The 19012-nt window shown below is 36.5% G+C and overlaps 1 protein-coding gene across 2 annotated transcripts in view; it reads right to left on the bottom strand.

Moving 5' to 3' along the window:
• Positions 1-19012, bottom strand: part of Mps1 (dual specificity protein kinase monopolar spindle 1) — a 72127-nt gene that overhangs the window by 47082 nt on the left and 6033 nt on the right. For both annotated transcript variants that reach the window (XM_090383491.1, XM_090383492.1), the window contains exons 2-4: positions 12272-12455; positions 5815-5892; positions 1769-1926 (exon numbers count right to left, since the gene is read on the bottom strand). In XM_090383491.1, the coding sequence (XP_090239617.1) occupies positions 1769-1926; positions 5815-5892; positions 12272-12455 (420 nt within the window). The remainder of the gene's footprint in view (positions 1-1768; positions 1927-5814; positions 5893-12271; positions 12456-19012) is intronic.

Raw genomic sequence — 19012 nt, 5'->3', positions numbered from 1 at the left:
TTTTCCCCAGAAACTGGGATTTTTTGTCCAGCAAAACAGGTAAATCGACCAGACAGAGAACAGTCAGCTTACAAACACAATGCACATGGGTATATGAATTAACTTTCCAGGTGACCCTAATGTAATTGTTTGGATTATATCAAGTTTGTCACTAAGCTTTAATGCTGTTCTTCTCTGTATGAGTGAGGTTTATTAACTTTAGGAGCCATAGTGAGGGGTTTTTAATTTAAAATAAATGTAAAACAGCAATATAACCCATGATATCTGCAGAATTCACTTTCAAAGTGGCAAACGTAAACAAATACAGTAATTACATGACTTACCATTTTCTTTTTCAGCACTGTAAGACATCTGCACTGTACGTAAACATCCGATCTTAATGTGCCATTAGCTCGAACGTTCCATTATTTTGGGTGCTGTTATTTCAACAGTCTACTGTACTACACTCAAGGTAGTGAAGAATGAAAAAATTGTGCAGTCAGACATGAAATTCACTGAGCAGTGCAGACACATGCTGCCAAGACAGGTCATGGGGTTTTCAATGATATACGGAAACTTTGCTAATAGGGATAAGAAGGTGATTATTCCTGTGTATAAGGCCTTGGTTAGGCCACATCTTCAGTACTGTATACAGTCTGGAGACCTCATTTTAGGAAGGATGTAGATCTGCTGGAACAGGTGCCAAGAAGGGCAACGAGATTGGTGAAGGGAACAAAGGGTGCTCTTATCTAGAAAGGCTAACAGTTCTGCAACAATTCTAACACACCTGCAGGAAGATTTGAGTGAGCTGTTTAAAGTCTTGAATCGATTGAGTAAGCTGAATGTTAAATGGTATTCTTCCACTTGCTGAGACTACACACGAGGGGGCATAAATTCAAGTTGAGGAAGGATGGTTGCAGGATAAATATACAGAAGTTTGCCTTTAGCCAGCAAGTGGTTGATTGTTGGAACAGGCTTCCATCTGTTATAGAAGTGGAATGGATGAGTTGAATAAATTCAAGGAAGAATTAGACAAATTCTTGGAGGGTACAGATAGGTGAACTGTGTGGGGTGTTTTTTTTTTTTTTTTTGGCTGAGGCTATATAAGCTTACTTTCTTCCATCGTTTGCCATTACTACTACAACTCTGTATGCACCAATTTCTGAAAAACAATAGCAGAAGTTTCCTTACAGATAGATTATATGTTTCAAAAATTTGCCACTTGCACCAGAGACCACAAAGGTGGACCCAGTTCTACACCAGAGTACACTAGGTACATTATCAGAAAGGTTGACAGCCTGCTACTCCCATCTGCAATGTTGCAAAATAACTGTTTTCATCACATCTTTTTCCATTAGAGGTGAAGTTATTGGCAACTTTCATTGTTTTGGAAGTTGATAACTTAAATAAATTCAAGGAAGAACTATACAGACTATTGGAGGTAATGAATAGGTGAATTGGGAAGGTTTTTTTTTATCTGATGCCGTATAAGCATCAGACAAAAAAAAAAAAAATGATGCTTTTTTGCATCATTTGCCACTACTAATACTGATAAATGGTTGCTTGCATGGTCAATAACAGTGAGTTTCCAAACTTTTTATATCAGATGAAACTAACTCCATAGTCATTCTGAGTATGACAATTAGTAATTTTAGAAATGTAAATATGCTAAATTGCCCCTATGATCACTTTTTATAATGAAAGTACAGTGCCTTAGTTTGAAATTTTTACTTATATGTCCTAAGGAGATTTTCAATGCAATAAGACTCCTTGTAAACAGTTTACTTACTAGTCATACATTTTGATAACTCTGCTACTTCCTTGCAATTTACGGAGAAGAGCAATTTCATTTTTGTATCCATCTCTCATAGATGGATCAGCATCTACAAGATTAACACTCTTGACAGCTAAAAGACTTTTCTTTTCTGGGTCAAAAACTTGATATACCTTAAAAAAAAAAAAAAAAAAAAAAAAAAATGTGAAATTGATTCAATGTTATTACAATCATAAATTATTAAATTCAAGCTTAATCAAAATTTATGAAGAGTTATCAGCTCTGTTGCAATCTAAATGCAGTCTACTACAATTGTCAAATTAAGATTTAAAAAAAAAAAAAATCATAAATTTAAGTATACATGACACAGTAATATACACATACATTTTAGGATGTTTGTACACAACCCCTTTGAAAAAACTAATTCTAAATATTCATCAAGTTTATGGGCAAGAGATAAATAATTTGGTCCTTGACACTGTCCCAGACATTTCTCTCAGGTACGTCAAGCTAGGGCTTGCTACATGGGAGGTTAAACATCTTCAGGTGACACTTCAGTCAAGCGGACCAAATTTCGGTGAAGTCCGGTCTTTCTGCTACTACCAAATCCTTTGCTTGCACTGTCATGGTGTAAGCAAAGGATTTGGTTGCAGCAGAAAGAAAGATTATACTCAGTGTTACTGAATCTGACTGTTAGTAACACTGAGTATAACCCTCCTCCTCGTGAAGATCCCAAAATACTGCACCTAATCTACACGGTTCATATCTGGGTGATCATCGAGATATGAACCAAGGTAAGCATGATTGAGGTGTTGCATCTGCCACACAGAGAAATGTTGCCCCTCTGTGTTACCAGGCAATATTAGGCAGTAGATAATTCTCATCAACCAGTGCAATTTCACCACTTTGTTATTGGAGACTAAGTGGTGAAATGTTAGTTTGAAGGCTTTAGTCTGCAGAGCAAAGCTCCAACAATACCCCTATCTTTTCTATCTTGCAGTATGGCTGGTGTGTTTTGGGGTTGATGAACATCATGGCAAGATCCAATCTTCCTACCATTTCAAGGGCACAGCCCTAAAATGGTGTTTGAAGGCCAGCAGCTAGATAGTCCATCGCACCAAACCTATTGGTGACCCTCTAGGAGGCATCTTTTCATTTTCTACTACTGAGTGTGGTGCTACACAGTTGGTACGTTACTCTGGGGTTACTGCTACCCATATGCAGCACTTTGCATTTATCTGGATCAGCTAGTGTATAATCTCATTGCTACTCTGCCAGAGTAGCCTTGTGGCCTTGACATACACATTACACGTATATGTCAAGGCCACACATCATGTCAAGCTAGGCATATTCTTGCTGTGTGTACACCAAATCCAAAATTTTTTATTACTTCATACAACATGTCCTCCACACACCTTTTTTTACTATGAATACATCATGAATAGTCAAACTAATACAACAAACTTATCTTTAAAAAGATCTACTGCACCTAATATACCAGAGATGACCACCTAGGTGTGAACCAACATAAGCAGTGACTGAGCTGTGGCATCAACACCACACAGAGGAATGTCACCCCTCTGTTTTACCAGGAAATACTAGGTGATAAATGACTCCCATCAACCTGGCACAATGCCACCAATTTGCTTATTGGAGGCGTGAAGTCTTGAAAACTCATGTTTAATCTCCTGACCGAAACTCTGGCAAATCACGACGTCTCTTCTATCACGCAATATGACTGATGTCTTTTGAGGTTATGATAGTCATCATGACAAGATACAGCTCTAAAACAGTTTTTTCAGGTTGACCAGTAGATAATCCACTGGATTGAACCTATTAGTAACTCTAGGAGGCATCTGGATCAGCTAGTGTATATTCTCACTCCACCACTACCTTCCAGATAGTGACTGGAGGATGTCCAAGTAGTGTGTAAGCAGGAACATAATCAAAAACATGGTATGTCAAGGAGCTAAGTATATTCTTGCAATCTGTATGCCATATCCAAAAATTTCATTACCTCATACAAGTCCTTCCCACCTTTTCTTACTGCTGAATACATCATGAATAGCCAAATTAATGGTCCAAACTTAACTATGAAAAGACTTAAAATTCAAAAACACTTCCTCATTCATTTCACAAATATATACATGGTTTCTGTTCCAATCTCAATGATGTCCATTTCCACTTCCAATCTGCCACCACATACTTTTTCTGACAGAATCCCAGTTCTCAGTTGATTCAACCACTGCTAAACTCAGTTGTCTAAATATTTGCTCTATGATTCCTTTTCCTTCAAAGCTGGTAGTTGTGCACATCTCTTCTAATATTCCTGTCAGAGACAGTAATTTTGATTCTCTTCTTTTCGATCTTCTCTGCCTTAAAATCTCTCTACAACATTCCATCAAATTCATTTGTTGCCTCTATTGTTCTCCCAACTCTACTAATCACTTTGAACTCTGACTTCCTCTCTTTGAAACTTTACTTTCTCCAGTCCAACTTTCCTAACAGTGAGGTAATTCTCCTTGGTGATTTTAATGTTCACAACTCCAGCTGGCTTCCGTTTTCTAGTCACATGGACCCAGCTGGTCAAGATGCTGAGGCATTTGCACTTACTAATAACCTCGCACAGATTGTTCATTTATCTACCAGACAATCCCAACCATGCAGTCAACAAACTTGATCTTTTTCTTGCAAACAACAGATCACAACTTGGTGATAGCGTCTTCTCCAGAGGAACCTTTCTCTTGTGGCCATTCTCAACCTTGTGTTGTCTGGCATTACAAGAATGCAAAATGGGATGATCCGAGAGATTTGTTTTCTTCTTTTCCTTCGTTGGAGTTCTGTTTCAAATCTTCTGATGTCAACATCTGCTCAGATCATATCAGTGAAATTATTCTTTTAGGGATGGAATCCTTTATTCCACACTCCACCTTAAAATCTGGTCCTTTATCTAAACCTCAGTTTTCCAATAAATGTGCAAAGGCTATTCAAGAGAATAATGTTGCATATTGTAATTCACTTCTTTCCAAATCTAAGTTCATTTTCTGCCTACACTACAGCTCACAACAATTGTAAAAGCAGTTATTAATCAGTGCAAACTAGATTTTGAACAGGCTAAGAGTAGAAAACTTGCTTCTTCTCCAAATGGTAGATGAATATTCTGGTATCTTGCCAGAGCTTTTAGCCACAACTCTTGCTAATCTCTGTTCCTACCTCTGTCGAAACCAAATAGTTCTATTGCCACTTCAGCCAAAGATAAATCTGACCTGTTAGCATCCTATTTTTCTTCCAACTTGTGTATTGATGATCTTGGTAAACCACCTTCCACCATTCCCAGTACACTGAATTCAATGCCTACTGTGGTCTTCTGTCAAAAGGATGTTGAAAGGATGTCAGAAGGATTTTGAACAATCTTGATGCCAAGAAAGCTCCAAGTCCACTTGTTCTCAAAATCTGTGTACTCCTGAACTTGCTCCTTTTCTGTGTTGCCTTTTTTCACTTTCTTATACCAAAGATGTTTTGCCTTCTGCATGGAAATTTGCTCATATCCAGCTAGTTCCTAAAAAGGTTGACAAATCCCTCCCATCCATTTATGGTCCCATTGCACTTACTTCTACTCTTTCTAAAGTAATGGAGAAATCAATTAACCACCGACTCTTACACTATCCAGAAAACTTCCAACTAATCAATGATCGCCAGTATGGATTCTGTCAGTGTCAATCTACTAGTGATATTCTAGCTTATGTTACCCATCTATGGACAAATTTGGTGGAAACGTTTGGTGAAACTCAAGAAGTAACTCTGACATTTCAAAAAGGTTTTTGTTTGTGTCTGGCATAAATGTCATCTGAATGAGCTTCAACCTTCTTCCTCATTTATTCATTGAACTTCTGTTTTCTGGAAAAACTTTCCTTCATAAGTATTTCCTGAAAATTACAATCTACAGAAGTTCAAGCCTAATGTCAACAAGTATCTTCTTTCATCTTCTCAACAACCCATGCATTATACAAAGATTAGAAAAGTACTATAGGTTAAAAAAAAAAGAAATATACTATACTTACTTTACTTGATCCACCTTTTCCTAAAACATCAATAATAATGTATGACTTGCCATTCACTTTTAACTCATCAGAAACAGGCTGAAAGTAAAGAATAAATTAAACAGCCTTATTTTATCATTTCTTGGATATTGCTAGCATATAACCATTATAAAATGACAAGGACACAGCATATCCTAGTTATTATTTATTTATTATTCTTAACTTTTTGAAACCCTATATTCCTTTATTTCGATTTTTCATTCATGCAACCACTTTCACTCCTGCCTCATTGTAACATTTTATTTGATCCTCTGCTCCTCATTCTTATCTTGATAATAAATAACATTGAAGTCATTATAAAAATTGCTGTTCATGGTATAGAGCATATGACATATCAAAAATATAAATATAACATTTCAAAAAAGTTACAGTGTGAAAGAACACAGATATATTTTTTTGAAATATATTTATCTGTTTTTTTCACTGGCGGCACAAACTAGGACATGTAATTAAAGGCAAAATCTTCTGCACAAAGGTGAATTTATTGGAAAAATTGTTGCATCTAATCTTGTCGAAGTAGGCAGCTATGCAAATTTTAGGGAAATATTAATATAAAAAATTGTTTACATGATGTAAGGTGCATCTGCAGGTTAAATTTCACCCTCCAATGGCCTATCAACCAACAAACCACTTGCCCAATTCCTCTTTAAATTTCCTAAACTCTTATCTACTGTTTTAGAATTATCTTCAGCACAAGCTTCAACAGTCATTTCTTTAGCAGACACTAGTGACTTCAGACATTATTTCCATTAGTCAAAAGCTGTGGCACAACAGCCAATCAATTATAGTAAATGTACTAATTTTTCTGGACTGTGCTGAACTTATTTTACAAGAAACAACATAGTATTTGGCATTTCCTTAATAATTCAAGTATTAGTAGTGGCAATTGATACAAGGAAGCAAGTTCAAACACCATATAAAAAAATAATAATAAAAACCCCACTACCTACCTTATCTGTTCATCCCTTTTATCTAATTCTTTCTTAAATTTATTAAAACTACCCACCATTACAACGCCAGATGGAAGTTTGTTCCAACGATCAACTACCAGCTGGCTGGAAAAAAAATTTCCACATATCTGTCCTGCAACCATTCTTCCTTCGTTGAAAATTGTGCTCTCTTATGTGTGTGTTGTTTGAGAAAGAGTGAATAAACAGACCTTCAACATTTAGTTTACTCAACCATCAAAGCCTTTAACACCTTAATCAGATCTTGCAGGTACCTAGATTCTAGGTACTGCAATTTGCAGAACTAAAGCCTTTCTTGGTAAGACTATCCTTTTGTTCCCCTAACTAATCTCATTGCTCTTCTCTGCACCAGTTACAAGAGATTCACATCCTTCCTACAATGAGACTTTCAAACCTGTGTGCAGTACTTCAGACATGGCCTGACCACTGCCTTATACAAGAGGATAATTACCTTCTTAATCTTGCTGGCAAAATTCCTGAATATCATGAAAAAACCCCATAAGCTGTCCAATCAGCATGTCTGCACTACACAAATATCCCCAGTTTTTTTTTTCATTCTCCACTACTATGTGTGGTACCACACAATTAGTATGTTATTCTGGGATTACAACTATCTATATGCAGTACCTTGTATTTGTCAATGTTAAGCTTAATTACCACTTCAATTGCCACTTCTCAACCTATCTGCCCAATTTTTCCTAAATCTTGTTGCAACAGAATACCCTGATTACTATCATTAAACACCCTGCCAACTTTTGTATCATATGTAAACTTAAACATTAAGCCTAATATGCCTTTGTCAATATCATCAATAAATATTAAAAACAACAATGGAATCAGCACTGAACCCCCTGGGAGACTTCACTAACAACAGTAGTTCAAGAACAGCAGTACCCACTGATAACTACTCCGCAATTCAACCAACCCTTTATCCATAGTAGTAACTTGCACCTAATGCCTCACTGCTCCAATTCTGTACATTCTTTTATGTGAAACAGTATGGAGTTTTTCTGAAAGTATATGATGTCAAAATAATTTTTTTGAATCCAGTTCCACTGTTACTGTGTTATAGTATCTAATCAGATTAGTCAGACAAGATTTCCGCTTAACAAATCCATGCTATGACACCATATAACTGCATTTCTGTCTAGATGGTCCTGCATTATTTCTTTAAGTAGTGACTCCATTATACTCCCTGGAGCAGAAGTCAGGCTTACAGGCCTGTAATTACTTAACTCTTTGATCCCTCTTTGCAAATTGGGAACACATTCATGCATCTCCAGTCCAAAGGAAACTCTCCAGAATCCAAGAATGCTCTTATAATTATGGCTAAAAGTATGCTTAACTCTTGCTTCCTCTCTTAAAATAACTGGATAGATCCCATCTGCCCCAGCTGCCTTATTTACCTTTAGTTTCAACAATTTCCATTCCACTTTGCTCTCGGTTATCGCAAAATCAATTATCTCTCTGTTAGCATTTAATGCAATTTTGGCATCTCATCTCTAAAAAAATTTTCATACGTGAATGTAGATGCAAAATATCTATTCAGTTTGTCAGCAATCTGAACACTATCATCAATAGTCATATCATTCATGCCTAATGGACCAATTTGATTCATCCCTTTCCTTCTAGTGTTTACTTAGCTAAAGAAGTTTTGCTACTTTTCTTTGCCAGTGACATCTTTGGCAAAGACTTACATGAACTATGCAAAATAAATATAGTATGGTGATAATTAAGACTGACTGTATTGTTAATATTTGTTATTTATGCACATGTATTGGCAGTAGGGAAGTGAATTTTAAAAGTAAAAAAAAAATCATAAAAAAATAAAAGATGGTACAACTATAACAAAACAATGCACTCAAACATAATACACATCTTGCTGTAGGATGCATAAATCATATAAAGATTTTTTAAATTGCATAGCAGCACATAAGAGTTCATTATTTACACAAAAAAAAAAAAAAAAAAAAAAATGTTTGCAAAAGTATAGTTCATCTTTGAAATAAAACTTATCTTTGTGACTAACTATGCCACAATATTTATAGTCCTTCAGCCAATGACTGAGTGTTAAATATTAAACGTTACTAGTATAAATGGTACTTAGCATTTAGTTTCTGTGGTCAAGTAAAAGGTAGAAAATACTAAGGGTAAAGAGATGATAGTAACAATCCTCTAACAAAATGGGGTCTAAAAGAGGATTATCACAATGGACAAAATATTCACAAGTCATATGTGGAAATAAAATGTGCTACTGTTTACAAAAAACTACAGCCAACCAATGAAAATTCTAGAGCAAAAAATGAAATAAGACATAAATGAATACATGAACTAATGGACGTACCCACAACAAAAAACAGATTTATGGAAATGAATTCAAACAGAATTCAATAAAACTGGGGGTTGAAATGTAAAATTTTATAAAATGGAATACTTGTTAATAAAATATCTTATTTTTAATAATCAAGTAAGTACATGGCATTACTAGTGCACACGACAAATTTGAACACAATTTTGATTCATTATGTGTTACTGGTAATGAATGTCATACCAATTTGGAGCTGCAGATAACACTTATTATGAATTTCATGGCTGAGGAGGGAAGGAGCAATACTGGAAATAGGGAAAAGAATTCAAACTGTAAACATCTGGCCTAATCAAAAATGGCAAATAATGTTTGCTCCTCCTTATTATGATTGCTATAATTTTAGTAATTTTGATGAGGAGCAAATCACTTGAAAAACAAGCTGATATTCAGAATAAATGAATAATAAAGGTTCATAATATCAGTGAAATCTTATACAGATTGAAATTTCAAATATGATTTTGCCTTATAATACTTCTTACAATTCCATACGTGGAAATTTTATAATATACGAGAATTTGCTAATCCTCTAACAGGCATGCTGTAGCATTTCAACAAAAAATTTCCCATATTTGCTAGATGATAAGATGCAGCCAGATTTTTAGAAAGAGAATTTTGGAAAAAATATTTCATTGCATATATTTGGAAACAAATTCACAAGTAATGGTGTATTTTCTGAGTTGGAGGAGACCAAAATGTATTTCACACCTGTTTACATTTTTTTTGCTATAAATTAACACCTTCAATTTTAAACTATCGGTGTACAAAAATCTCTTCTGCTTTGTACCCATTTCATTAGGATGACAAATTTATAGAGAATTAAAATTATACTGCATAAAACACAAAAACACGAGCTACTGTTATTGTTATTTGGTTTTTAAGAGCATTAGCAACTAAGGCCATATTGCTCCGGGATATGCAGTGGTCATTCCCTGACCTTTCCGCATCCTCTGTATTTGGTGGTGACGGATTCGAACCCCGGTCTAATCAAGAAACGTGTGCTACACACTGCTGCTCCTTCCCACCTGGCTACGGAGGCGCCTACATGAGCTGCTAAGAGATGCTTTTATCTCTCCACTTGCTGATTTGTAGAAGGAATTACTGATTCCCAAGTCAAGGATAGGGTCAATCAAATGATTACTAATACCAGTAATTTAAACTGATCACGTTGCACATATAAGTCACAGCAGGATGAAGCAAAAGAAGGGTGGAGGATGATAATCAGTGTCTCATATATTGAAGGTAAGGCAGAGCTAATGGCAATTCCTGGTCATCATTAGCCATTTTTTCAATCCACTGCAGAATGATGGCCTCTCCAGTAACTTTCCAGTTCCTTCTGTTTTGTGCAATGGCCATCCATTTACTGCCCATGAACTCTTGAATTTCATCTGTCCATCTCCATTGTTGTCTTCCAGATTTTCTTTTAGCTCCTCTTGGGTACCATTCTGTTATTTTCTTAGTCCATCTGTCATCATGTCTTCGAACTATATGTCCTGCCCAAGTCAATTTTAGTTCTTTAGTTTTGAAAGAATGCCCTTTACTTGCATTTGCTGCCTAATTCATGTGTTTCTCTTCTTATCGAACAGTCTGATTCCTAATATAATTCGCTCCATTCTTCGCTGTGTAGTTTTCAGATTCTCTTCCATTCTTTTGGTTAGTGCCCATGTTTCACTTCCACAAGTCATGGTGGGGAGTATACATTGGTTCATTATTGTGTTCTTATTATCCAATATAATTTCAGAATAAAGAATAAAATTATAACATGCAATATCTTAAACTACTTCTTTCTTCAACCCAAAAATACTAAATGGTGCACAACACACACCAACTATTGGCATGACTTTTTTTTTTTTGTGTGCCTGCTAGATGATTAAGTATATTATTCAACCCTTTCAGGAGTATGTCTATAGATCTACATTTATAATGTCTGAGCTCTGGGAGGGAAGGAGGTATATATACATAGATCTACATTTTTAGGGTCACTTCAAACAATGTGTCTGCTCTTGTACAAATCTTTTGAAAATTTTTATATGCTCCACAATTTCTTATCTGGCTTTCAACTACCTGGACAGTTTATAATAAATGGCAGCAAGAAAATAGGTTTAAAAACCAAAGGAGGTGATCATGCCTGTTGACCTTGGTTATAAAATTTGGTCTTGCAAAAGCCAAACTCAAAAGATTTTTCTGGAATTGAGATTTACAAGTTGATAAAATCAAACCAAGTGATATTTAACTAGAAGTGGAGGGTATTATTGCATAAAAAAATAAATAAATAAATAACAAGTTTTATTTTTTAAAGATTTTTGAAAATAATTTTAATGTAATATTAGATAATACCAAATCAGAATAAGAACAAACTAATCTTTTAAAGCATTTTGATCTACAAAATTTTAAAATTCCATGAAAAAAAAATTCACTCCACAGAGCCCACTGCAACCAGAAATTCACTACATGGGCTACCCACTTCAGCAAACTCACTCATGAAAGTGGTAATAGTAGTATTAGCCATATGATGCAAGGGCTTGAACTTTGAACTTCCCCAAGCAGTTGGCCTCAACCACCCACGAAGGTAACTTATTCCAGTAATTAACAACACACTGGCTAAAAGAGAACTTCCTACAATATGGTCAAAACCTCTTCCTCTTTAATTTGAATTATGGACCCTATTTCTGGAATCATTCATAACAGTGAATATTCCACCTTCATTAGTTTTGCTTTTACCTCTCAGAGCCTTATACGTATACCTTAATCAAATCTCCTCGAAAGTATCTAGTTTCTGAGCTCTTTAGCCCCCACAATTAAAATCTTTTCTGATATGGATGTCCTTTTGCTGATTTCACGCAGCATGTTGCCTGTCTATGAGCCCTTTCAAGTTTGGGACTCAAGAAACGGTTAAGCTTGAAATCAACAGAAGATAAATTAGAAAGACATCAATAAATTTCCTGACTATAACATTAAAACTAGTGGTAAGAAAATTACAAAAGATGTTCTTTTATTTATCTAATTTAATATTATATTTATTTAAGCTGAAATTAATTTATTTCAAATGAATTTAAAGAAAATAAAATGTCATTTTGTCACTTACAAAAAGTTTATTTGCTTTTAATTCCACTGACTGAATAGCTTTGGAGGACGACTCTGCTTTAACATCACTACCTTTCTGTTTACGTTCTAATTGCTTCATTTCATCTCCTATCTTGTTTGTTGCAGGTTTTGGATCTCTGGGTTCCATACATTGATTTGCAGAATTTCCATTATGAATGTTTTCCCTAATGCAAACAAAAATTCTGTTAACAAACTTAAATTTTAATAGAGATGGTAAAATTCATAGACTTAAAAATCAAAAGCTGCATTTTTACTTCCTTCATTTAATCTAAAATAAAACTACTACAAAATGAAGTAACTATTTTTTTTATATATCAGAGAAAAAAATAGTTAAATTATTATTTAAAACAATGTAATACAGTGGTTCCCAACCTATTTTCTTTTGCAGCACATTAAGCATGAAGGCAGGATAACACAATCTCATCCAGCCTTCATACAGCAATCTCCTCCTATGTATTGAATGTTGATTACAATAATTCTCATATTTATTGAACCTTTTTTCATGCAAGTTAAATACAGTATCTGTATGAATACAAAAATTCATCTGATCATTTTTTTTTTTTTAATTTATTTAAAGAAATAATGACTATAAATTTAAAGTTACAAGAATATGATACAAATATTATAACATTAATGGGAGACTTGTTACTCTTGGTAATAACAATGGATCAGCAGTGGCAAAGCTGGATTTACTGGATTTTCAATGACACAGTTGCTGCAGGAACTGTGCACTAGGGCCAGACTACAAATCAAATATTGAATCATAGGCCCTGACAGCAGACAGGCAGATGTGATCTTCTTCCATATCTTGCAGTTTTGTGAGACTTTTTCACTTTAGTGTTTTCACAGCTGAAAACATATTTTACATAGGAAGTTGAGAAGACTAGCAGTATCCAAAACTCTTTCAGATATTGCAGTATATTCTTCCAGCATAGATAGCCAAAATGCACATAGAAAGATTGGTCAGGCAAGACTTTCCCTTAACAAAACCATGCTGTGTTGAAGCTATAACTGAAGTCTTTCTAGATGATCCTGCAGTGCTTCTTTAACCAGTGCCTCCATTAATTTACCTGGAACAGAAGTTAAACTAACAGGTCTATAATTACTTGTGTCGCCCTTTGATCCTCCTTTGTGAATTGGGGTGACATTTGCACATCTCCAGTCCATGTGTACCTCCCCTGAGTCCAAAGAAGCCCTCATAATTATGGCTAAGGGTTTGCCTACTTCCTTTGCTGCCTCCTTTAATATAACTGGATAGATCCTATTTACCCATGTGCCTTTTTTATGTTTATCTTCAACAATTTCTCCTCCACTTTCCTCTCAGTTGTTACAAAATCATCTAGCTCACTGCCAGAGTTTAACTCACCTCTGGCATTCCCCTCCCTGAATAACTCCTCATATGTGAATGTAGATGCAAAATATTCATTTAGTTTGTAGCCACCTGAGCAGGATCATCATCAGTTGAACCACCAATATCCAGTGGACCAATCTGATTCATCCCTTTCCCTCTAGAGTTTACATACATAAAGAACTCTGTTGTTTTTCTTTGCATACTTTGCCAAAGATTTCTCATAATCTGCCTTTGCCTGCCTAATCTCCTTTGTGGCTTGGTTACAGACCAGCTTATATCTGTCATAGGATTCCATGTCACCCATTAACCTTGAACAATATTTCTTAGTTGGTATGTAAAGCCTAATAGCTTCGAAGATAAATTCTTTGAATGCTTCCCATTTTGAATTTGCTGTTGGTAATATCATCAGTTGGTCCCACCTTATAGAATTTAAATACTGTCTCAGACCGCCATAGTTGCCTTTATGAAAGCAAAAACCCTTCCCTTTACCCCTGATGGTAGTTTCCTCTGAGTAAATCCCACTTCACCACACTGTGATCACTGCCACCTAGTGGTTCCTTTATCTGCAGATTCTTAATGCATGAAGAATCACTACTGATAATCAGATCAAGATTATTACTCCCTCTAGTTACCTCCCAAATATGCTGATGTAGAAAACAATCATCCAATAAATCCACAAAAGCTTTGCTAGTGTGTGAGTGACCAATCCACAAATTCCAGTCAATATCTGGGAAATGAAAATTCCCCATTATAAGACACTCTGATTTACTGGCCCACTCTATTTCCCTGTACAGTTTCTTATTATACTCATCAGAGTCATTAGGCCTATAACACACTCCTACTCTCAATTTTGATCTCCCAATGCTTATGTCACACCAAATTGACTCTACACTGCACTGTCCAGCGATGTCGACTGGCTTCACTTCCTAGGATTTTATGTGTTTCTTAACTAATAGCATAACCCCTCCTCCTTTCCTATCCTTCCTGTACACATTGTACTCCCCAAATTCCAGTTCTGCATTCCTTATATCTGTGTGGCACCAAGTCTATTCCCCGGGGGCTCACATCTGGTGAGTATGGGCTTGGCAAACCCAGGGTCCTGAGCTGGATATCATCATTCTTCTCTTTCTTGGTGATTCCTTTGTACTTCTCTCTCTCTCTCTCTCTCTCTCTCTCTCTCTCTCTCTCTCTCTCTCTCTCTCTCTCTCTCTCTCTCTCTCTCTCTCTCTCTCTCTCTCTCTCTCTCTCTCTCCCTTCCTCAGGGGGGTAACTCGGGATTTTTTTTTTTTGGCTGGTGCAGCATAAGCCTCAGGCTTCCTTGTACCATATGGCTAATAATAATAATAATAATAATAATAATCCCAACAATCTGCCTTTGATGTTTTGAGCAATACCTCAATTCATCAAATTTATTCACCACACTCCTAGCATTGGTGTATACGCAATTATACATGCACCTGTTCCTATTCTTAGCTACCCTAACACAACCCATGTGTTTACTTGTACTGCAATGACTCCCAGCAGTCTCTGAAATACCCTGCATCTTGTTTTCCAGGCTGCTGCTCATTCCAATAGAAGCAGTGCAAGAATAACTTTCACCTCTGCCAGTGGCTACTGTTAATCAATTAGTCCTTGTATCCCACCTAAGCTAGCAGTTTTCCGACCCACCTAACACTGCCTCGATAGCATCAGCAAATATTCTTGCACCCTTTCTATTTAAGTGTATCCCATCCCTGTAGAAGCAGTCTTTCCTGTTAACAAGTACAGACCAGGCTGATAAAAAAAGGTTGGCAGGGTGGTCAAGGATAGTAATGACAGTATGCTACTGCAACAGGGCCAACTGTGTGGTACTTCACTCAGGGTAATGAAAAATGAAATGACCTGGGGGAGGGGGGTATTGTGCAGTAAGATATGAAGTTCTCTGAGTAGTATAGACAGGCTGCCAAGACAGCTGATGGGGTTTCATCAATGATATACAGGAATTTTGCTAGCAGGGATAAGGTGGTGATTATCCCATTGCATAAGGAAATGGTCAGGCTACATCTCAAATGCTGCATACATGTCTGGAGGCCTCCTTTTAGGAAGGAAACAACTGCTGGAACAAGTTGGTTGGATTTCGATTTTATTAGTGCAAAAGCATGAGATAGGATGGTTGCAAAATATATGTTCGGAAGTTTGCCTTTAGCCATCGAGTGATTGCTGGAACATACTTTCATCTGTTATTGGAAGTAGATAGCTTAAATGAATTCAAGGCCTAGATAAATTATTGAAGGGAATGGATAGGTGAAATGTAAAGTGGAATTTTTTTTTTTTTTTTTTTTTTGGCTGATGCAATATGAGCTTCCTTTCTTGCATTATATGCAGCTACTAATGCTAAGATGGGTGATATCTTCATTGTGTTCCTTGATCCACTCGTGCACAGTGCAAACCCAATGACATGGCAAATTATTGTCTTGGAAGATTCTATTGCTGTCTGAGAAAAGAGTGCAACATAGCAGGGTGCACATGGTCTCCTAAGATCTGCGGGTATATCTAGCCAGAGAAACATAGGTCTATATATGCATCAGAGGTCCTAGTCCTTACCAGAAAAACATATCCTTACATTAAGCAAATACTACCACCACCTGCTGGATAGTGGGCACTATGCATCATGGGTCCATTGACATGTTACACACAAAGGAATCCAGTGTGTTGCACCATATTTAGACTCATCAGACCAGCACACTTCTTTTCAGTGCTCCAACATCAGAGCAACATATAGTTGACACCTGATTTGCTTTTGACAATGATCAGCAGCAAGGAGGTGTCTCTTGGATCACCTGCTGTGGAACCCCATATGGCTGAGAGTGCAGCACATTGTCAGTTGGGATATTTTCTTGCATTCTCCATATTGTATTGCAATGTCAATTGTCACACAGTGACCTGCCATTGAGCCCATACATGGTACACCCTTTACTTACCACAAACATCCAACTTGCATAATCCTTTACAGTTATGTCAACAGCAGGTGGTTTGATAATTCAACACCATTCTTTGTACACCTTAACAACAGTGGGCTGTGAGCAACCAACAAGACATGCTGTTCCTGTTATAGAAGCACCTGACGCACAAGCTCCCACAATCATGCTGTTTTGAAACTCCAGGATATGTTTACTATGTCCTATAACTGCTACTTTATCACTTTGACTTGCATGACCAGATGCAAATTACCAATGCTCTAGCATAGGAAGCTGCTCAGTTTTTTTTATACTGAAAGCCATGCAGCACAGCCCATTATGTATGGGGTGGTCATAATTCAGTGATCACTGAGTGTATATTCTATAAGCACAATTTTCTAGGTACTTTTTTCTATTAAGCATAAATTTCATTTACCACATTGCATTTCATATCCTGTATAATCAATTTCTCAAATGTTTGGCTAAGAACACAAACTGGTGTCCACCCACCCTCTCATTTTATCAACACTACTTACAACACTGCTACAATGGATAAAAGGATGGTTAAGTGGGAGAAGACAGAGGGTGGTAATCAATGGGTGCTGCTCTTCGTGGACTAATGTTATTAGTGGAGTCCCACAGGGTTCGGTGTTGGGTCCACTGTTGTTTTGGATATTTATCAATGATATTGATGAAGGTATATCAGGCTTAATGTCGAAGTTTGCAGATGACACGAAGGTTGGCAGGGTTGTTAATGACAGTAATGGCAGTGTGCTACTGCAACAGGATCTAGATAATTTGGGCAGATGGGCTAAGAAGTGGCAACTGAAGTTTAACCTTGACAAATGCAAAGTACTGCATATGGGTAGAAGTAACCCCAGAGAAACGTACCAACTGTGTGGTACTACACTTAAGGTGGTAGAAAATGAAAAAGACCTGGGAGTAATTGTTCAGTCAGATATGAAGTTTTCTGAGCAATGTAGACAGGCTGCTAGGGCAGGTCATGGGGTTTTGTCAATGATATATAGGAATTTTGCTAGCAGGGAAAAGGAGGTGATTGTCCCTCTGTATAAGGCAATGGTCAGGCCACGCCTTGAGTACTGCGTACAGGTCTGGAGGCCTCATTTTAGGAAGGATGTAGATTTGCTTGAGCGTGTACAGAGAAGAGCAACACGATTGGTGAGGGGAATGAAGGGATCCTCTTACCAAGAGAGGCTTAAGTTCTGCAAATTGCAGTGGCTGGAGACTAGGCACCTGCGCGGTGATCTGATTGAGGTCTATAAGGCCTTGAATGGTTTGAGCACGCTGAATTCTGATGGGATCCTCCCACTTGTTCAGAATACGAACTTACGGGGACATAAGTTCAAATTAAGAAAGGATAGATGTAGAATAGATGTGCGGAAATTTGCCTTTAGCCAGCGGGTGGTTAATTGCTGGAACAAACTTCCATCTGTCGTTGTGGAAGTTGATAGGTTAAATAAATTTAAGGAGGAACTGGACAGGCATTTGGAGGGTATGGTGTGATTTTTTTTTTTTTTTTTTTTTTGGCTGATGCTGCATAAGCTCCTACACTTGCTTTCTTGCATCAAGTGCCACTACTACTACTACTACTACTACATAAGTGTTGATAAAAGATAATAATATCATCAAAATTTGTCAGGATGGCATCAAATTTTGAATAAATAGCAAAATACCTCTTTTGAGGCTGCTACTTATTTGAAAACAGTGCAATCCTGGAGAAATTTTAAGGGGAAGAAAAAGTCTGTTGGAAAGTCGCCTATCTTTTCAATGAAATCTTAAGTTTGAAGGTAAGGGTTAATAAGAAGATGGTAACATTCAGCTATTTCGTAGTACAAATTCAGATTATCATTAAGTTATAACCACCAATGACATAAAAAAATACCATTCTAACTACTGATCCACGCACTTAAGTGTGCTTTCTGTATATTCTAGATGGAGCCACCATTACCTGCATAAGTTATTTTGGCGAGAACTGGTAAGATGACAAAACTTGTGTCATCTTTCCCATCAAACAAATGCATTGATTGTTGTGTTGCACCAGTTGCAATTAAAATAAAAAAATCTGAATAAAAATAATATACAAATGCTTAAAAGCATAGCATATGTTTTTTTCCTCCTGAAGGTTTTAGGATCAATTCGGATTTCATAGTCCCTTCTCCAAGAAATATATAATGTTTTGGATGTTTTCAGGCACCGTACCAAATTTTAGTGTAGGTTTTTTGGTTTGTGGGGAAGTTTTAATCTCAATTCTGATTCCACTGAGGTATGTTATTTCATAATCAAACATACCTGAAACATAACATTGCACATATTACCTAAAACATTTTGAAAAAATAAGTCCCATCTAGTAAGTTTTTCCATGACTCTTGATTTATATCATCAGTACTATCAATTAAAACGTATTAAACAAAAA

Source organism: Mastigoproctus giganteus, chromosome 10 (genome assembly GCF_048544385.1).
Source record: "Mastigoproctus giganteus isolate SK-2022 chromosome 10, ASM4854438v1, whole genome shotgun sequence".
Classification (NCBI taxonomy): Eukaryota; Metazoa; Arthropoda; class Arachnida; order Uropygi; family Thelyphonidae; genus Mastigoproctus; species Mastigoproctus giganteus.
The sequence above is the reverse complement of the archived record's forward strand: the minus strand, read 5'-3'. Positions and strand labels throughout refer to the sequence as shown.